Here is a 6,025-nt window from a genome sequence, read left to right on the forward strand (position 1 = left end):
ACACACACACACACACACACACACACACACACACACACACACACACAGCGAACGCTCAGTGGCGACGGTTGCTGCTGGATACTAATGAAGCAGTACACTCATTGGGAGCAGTGAAGCAGTCCCTCTCATCTTCAGGCGCCCTCTGATTAGTCCAAAATGCAAATCCTACCTCCGCCCAGTGGTCTTGAGGGCAAACAAACCCCCAGTAATTAAGGCTTTACAAACCCCCAGTAATTAATGCAAAAGAGTTACACATAAAACCACCTCTTCAAACAAGAGACTGCTGGAAAGCATGCATTGCATAAGCCTGTCTGGTTCACATCATGTGGCGCACAGATGTTTACTCATTTGTCTGAGATACCAGTTTCTACCCAAAGAAAAAAAATGTGCAAGTTAAAAAAGAAACGGGGCACCATTTAAATAAATACAGTCGCTGTCAAAACAAGGACAACTATTCTATTCTAATAACTAGCTTATTGTTCTTCTGGTGCCAACATTCTTCAAAAAACACAGGTTACATTATGGAAAGACAACCTTCTAAATAACTCTGTCTAAGTTGCTTGTAGCAAATATGTTAACCACACCACTCTGCAGTGCACCAAGGTGAATGTGTGGTTGTGTGCTGCGGCCTGACAACACAAACCAGTGACCCCCTCCGATAAGCCTTTTCAACAAAGAGCTGGTGCTCAGACAATGCACCAGTTTGATGCCCTTTTCATATTTCTCAGTCCATTAGCGCTTGGCAAAAGATCTGCCAACACACACGCACAAATAAACAGAAACTGCGTCACACGGGGCCTCACTCATTTGATTAGGAATTCAATCATTCAGAGACACTGACGGGCCTTGTGTGATTCCAGTCAATGGGAAATGTCACTCTTTGGCCTGGTCATAAGAGAAGAGAGGTGTAGGCGTATGAATGTATTACTAACGGTTGTATCAGTTTACATAACAGTGTGTCTACGTGAGAGTGTGTGTTTGTGTGTGTCCGGGCTTACCGTGAGCATTGGGGTGGTGAGAAGACCCCATGCAAAAAACTCCAGGAAGATGACCACCACAGCATGGTAAACACTGGGCTCACCGATTCCCTGAGGCTGGATGGAGACACATACAAACAGGTGATTAGCCAAGAAGCAACACACATTTTGTTTTACTGCATCATAGTGCCTGTAAACGGTAACAGATCGAACCTCAAACTGGGATCTAATTCATAGAAGCTTTCGCCTAACGATACAGAGATTCTGTATCACCTGATCCTGTGGGACAGCCCACAGATGGGATAAAGTAAGTAAGCAAATGGGAGATATTGTTTTACTCTGGAATTTTGGAAGGAAGTTATGACTTGGCCAATACAGGGCTGAATGTTGAACTAAACCACCAAAAGACTCAGGATTGCTCTGTGACTTGCATACTTTTTTCCTTCAAATTGAAATATTATCTTCATACTGAAATCTGCTCATGGGACACGATCGATCAGTAGATTTACATCCACACAAATAATGTGATTACTGTACACAAACAAATAAAGGGAACTTTTCAAATAAGAAATGTATACGATTCACGGTAACTCCAATAAGTTGACTTTACAAGTTGCTGGATAGTTAAAAAACGTGCTGCATCCTGGAGATAATTAGGTAATAAAAACATAATGAAAATGGTATTGCTATCTAAACTGATAACTTACAGAGAAAAAGCTGTATATCTGCTGCCAGATTTATTTTGCCACAAGCCATTCTGCATTTTTCTCTCCATTCTACAACATGAGCTTAGTGGTGCCTGCACGAACCAAAGTCATCAAAGTCAAAGACCCAAGAACATAAAAGCGAATAAGGTGCATACATGCAAATACTAATTTAAAAGCAGTATTGTGGCTCTTTTAATCCAGTCATACTTACTCTAATTACAACATTGTGATTGAGACGAAGTTAACATGTTTACATGCAATATCAGCTATAGTGTCTTATGCTTATTACAAATTAATTTAGTTGAGTAAGTGAATCCACGGACCCTAAATCAAGCGGAGACGACTCATTTAATTTCAAATTCATCCAAATGTGGGACAATAATTTGTATTAAAAAAAATAATTAATTACTGACAAAATTCTTTAATTTACATTTCACAGCTAGGAGCAAAAGTGTTTGATCAAACAGGTGATATATATATAAATAACTAAAGATTATGTTCTATAGTTTACTGGGTCACAATAAATATAGACCTATAATGAGTAAAACACCCATTGGTATTCTTTAAACTTTCGTAAAACCCACTCCCTAGAGAGGAAGTCACTTCATTGCAACACAATAAAATCTACAAAAGTCTGTAAGGTGAAGAGAAAGTGTGGTCGAGTGAGCGTGGATGCTGAGCATAATCTTTAATAGGAACACAGATTCCGTATGATGATAATTCTTCAAGACTGTAAAGTAGGCCAGGGCCACCTTAACACAGGCATTAGCTGCTAGTTTACTCGCTCGTGTGGTTTTGTCACTTCCCCACGAGGAGAGGGTGAAAGCATCACCAAAAAAACAAAACAAAAAAAACAAACAAAAAACCCAGTCTTCAGGTCCGAGTATAACTGAGCGGGCCACAAGCGTCAATATTAGATTGATTGGCAAGGACTGTATAATTCCAGTGGTTCATTAAAAGTTGTTGTCGCAGACAAATCAGAAGAAAGTCACATCCTTTTTGTTCTACGACGCACCTGCTTAACCGGAAAAAAAGGAGGAACATTCTGCAACTGTCTCATTATAGGGATGTTGCAACTTCCCCTCCACTGGAATGATGACCAGCTACATCAATAGAGATCACATTTTGCTATTGACTAGTGAGCATCGAAGCCTATTATATGCAATGACTGGATCAAGGATTGGATGTAGAAAGTGAAATCTTAATGGCTGAGTAGTGAGAAGAGGATACAGTGAGGCAATAACAATGATTTGAACTAAGGCCCTCATTGGAATATAGCCACATCATGTCAGGTGTTTAAAAAAAAAAAAAGGTAGACACAAGGCCATCAACATAATCATTACTGAGAGAAAACAACAGTTATTGGTTCTCTTCATTAGGATTACAAATCTGTGTGTCTTCATTTGGATACCCAGAATGTTTGGAATAGCTGTCCACCTGATTACATCACCATCTCTGACGCCTCACTGTATTTATAACAATCATACCATACTCGCTCTTTGCCAAAATCCTAAATTTGGGGCAATCATCACTTTCACCATTTAAAAACGACGCAAATAATTAGAATCTCTGATATGATAGTTGGTCGTCTGTTTGGTCCGTGCATTGAGGAAGGTTGACGCTTCCAGCTAAGGGCATCGTATCACATTATATTATAGTTCGTACCTGGACCACAGGTGCCAATGACCCAGCTGAGTGTACATGCAAACAACAAGCTGACATTTAACCAATCATCAGCACCACATTCTGAACAGACGTCATATAGTTATGAGCTTCGTTACAGGTCTTTAAACAGATGCAGTCAATATGTTTGCTTATCTGGAAATGTTTACTTAACGTTAACCGTCGTGCGTGCTTGTATTCAACCAACGTTGCCAAACCTTTAAAGTATTAAACCACATTATCGACCAAACATATCTTACGTAGACTGACAAGTTACACTACTTTGTCTCAGAAACAGTTAGCTAGATAATACAATGATTATCAGTTTGTTGTAGCAGGATAAAAAAATAACCCCAATTAGACATATATGCTAGAGAGCTAACGTTAGTGCCAGTTTTTGCTTTATAAAGCACCGTCACGCGTAATTTGAAGATTTGAACAAACATGAGACACCCTTAAACATTAACTGCTTGTTTAAAGTTAGACTAAATAACAGTGGTTAAGTGAGATACTGTGCGGCGATAAATAAATACACACCGAACGTTTGCATTACCAGGGCTGACGTGTAAACGACTAGGCCGCTCACATTAGCCACTTCAGAGCTAACGTTAGCTGTGTTAGCCACACGGACTCAGCTAACGGTTAACGGGACAGACCATTAAAGACAGAAAGATATAAACAAATGGCGCTACGACTGCTAGGTTTTTCATGAAATAAACAAGGCTACTAACTAATTTCAGCAGCCGAGAGCCAGTTTAGCTCAGCGGCAAAGCTCACTTAACGAAGATAAATAAATATTTAACTCACACTTCCTCCATCTTTTATTATAATTTTCTTTGCAAGAAGAATGCTGCGGTTCAGCCGCTTTTTCTTCTTTTTCTCCCCCGTCATTGTTAACTTATGTCCATTCTTGGTGTTAGAGGGTCATCGTTGCTCCTATTAAAACTAAAACAATCTACTGATTTCGGCTACAAAGCTCATAACACCTCGGAAGTCGGCTATAGGCAGCTAGCAGTGAGCTACCTAAATGATGATTTCTCCACCTCACTTCAACCCTTCTTCCTGAACTAAACGTAGACCCGCCCTTCCAGTGCAACACCGTTCAACGATTGGCTGCCTGATGCACGAGCACGTCCAAACTGTGGTTCTGATTGGTTAAGAAAATACGTTGGCGCTACCCATCTTCAAATGGCGATTTGCGAACATCACACCGCGGGTTCGGGTGTACAAGAGGAAATCCCTTATATGGTGATTGGCTGAATTTATCAAGAAAGTGTACACGATGTTCAGCTACTTCCACAAAACAATAATAACAAAACATCTAACCGCGCGTTCGGTATATTAGAATAAATATCCTACACTGTGAAGTGGCTGAGATTTATGAATAAAGTTTAAAAGGTGTTCAGCTACTTCCACAAAACACAATAAAAACAATTCAGAGTCAACATAACAACAAAAAAATAAAAATAAATAGAGGGGTGCAAGTCCTTGAATCTCTTTTCTTACACTAATTTCAGATTAGTCATTTTTGTTGTTGTTGACAAAAGTAGGTGAATTACATTTTCTGCTACCTACTTTGGAAGTGCCCATACTATGATATGTACAGTAAGTGTGATGTTTTTGTATGTGTGCTGCTTTATATATTATATTATATGTCATATTTTGTTAAGTTGAAAATGTTATAGGTTGTTGTCCCCTGTCTATGTACTGGAAAATTAGTAGAACATGACAGATGTTTACACAACCCAATAAAATACAATGCAGGCTCACAATAACAAATGATATACGTCTTCGTAGAATAAATCATGAATGAGAATATATTGCTAACATCAGTTTAAATTAAAAAAACACCATAAAAATAATGACAAAATGGCAAAGTATGGTGTAGTAATGTGGTAGAAATTGGTTCAACAGTAAATAAAAGGACACACCATCAAAGCAAACAATGCCTATAGAGCTTTACATTTTATTGACTTAAATAAAGTGTTAGAAATCCATTTGAAATTAAAGAAGACAGGAGAAAATCAATTTTCTTGGCTGATTGTTTATATTGTCACCATTACAAGTGATTCAAAATATCCCAAAATTAAGTTGTCTATCTTCCAATTTACATTAGGGTTCATTTTAGGTCATCAAATTAAGTGTTTTTCATTTCTGGGAAGAGAAAACTTTTGTGCTGGAAAACTGTCACAGAGTGTGTGTAACTGTGGGAAATTTACAGTGAGTCACTAAAAAAAACTGGAAGTTTGGACATCTAACTAGGATCAAATTAGGGATATACATCATAAAGCATGAGAGCCGTATTTAAAAAAATTAAGATCTAGAATGAGTAATTTCACCAACAATGCAAAGGGTTACCGACGAACAAGTTTGGATTAACATGTCGGTTACATTGAATAGATAATCAATATTTTGCCCAGAATGGTCTGCTGTAGCTGTTATTTTCCTCCATGATCTCATTGACGTAAAAGGGCAGTTCTTAAACTTCCACCTGAAGTACAATTTCCACACATAATACACTAAATACGTGGTTCCAGATATATTTCATCTATTTAACCATTCAAAATAAATCATATTAAATTTGTTTTTATATTAAATCTATTGTACAATATCCTGTAGTGTTAGTGTAATCCAGTAGAGTATAAATTTGTAGCAACAAATCATGGAACCCATTGCGTT

General features: G+C 38.1%; 1 protein-coding gene across 1 annotated transcript in view; it reads right to left on the bottom strand.

Moving 5' to 3' along the window:
• Positions 1–4,394, bottom strand: part of mfsd14a2 (major facilitator superfamily domain containing 14A2) — a 15,842-nt gene extending 11,448 nt beyond the window's left edge. Inside the window, exons 1-2 of the mRNA XM_031865029.1 lie at positions 4,154–4,394; positions 999–1,094 (exon numbers count right to left, since the gene is read on the bottom strand). Coding sequence (XP_031720889.1) covers positions 999–1,094; positions 4,154–4,237 — 180 coding nt within the window. The 5' untranslated portion in view covers positions 4,238–4,394. The remainder of the gene's footprint in view (positions 1–998; positions 1,095–4,153) is intronic.
• Positions 4,395–6,025: the final 1,631 nt, after the last annotated feature.

Source organism: Anarrhichthys ocellatus, unplaced genomic scaffold (genome assembly GCF_004355925.1).
Source record: "Anarrhichthys ocellatus isolate YVR2014 unplaced genomic scaffold, GSC_Weel_1.0 scaffold32, whole genome shotgun sequence".
NCBI classification, from domain to species: domain Eukaryota; kingdom Metazoa; phylum Chordata; class Actinopteri; order Perciformes; family Anarhichadidae; genus Anarrhichthys; species Anarrhichthys ocellatus.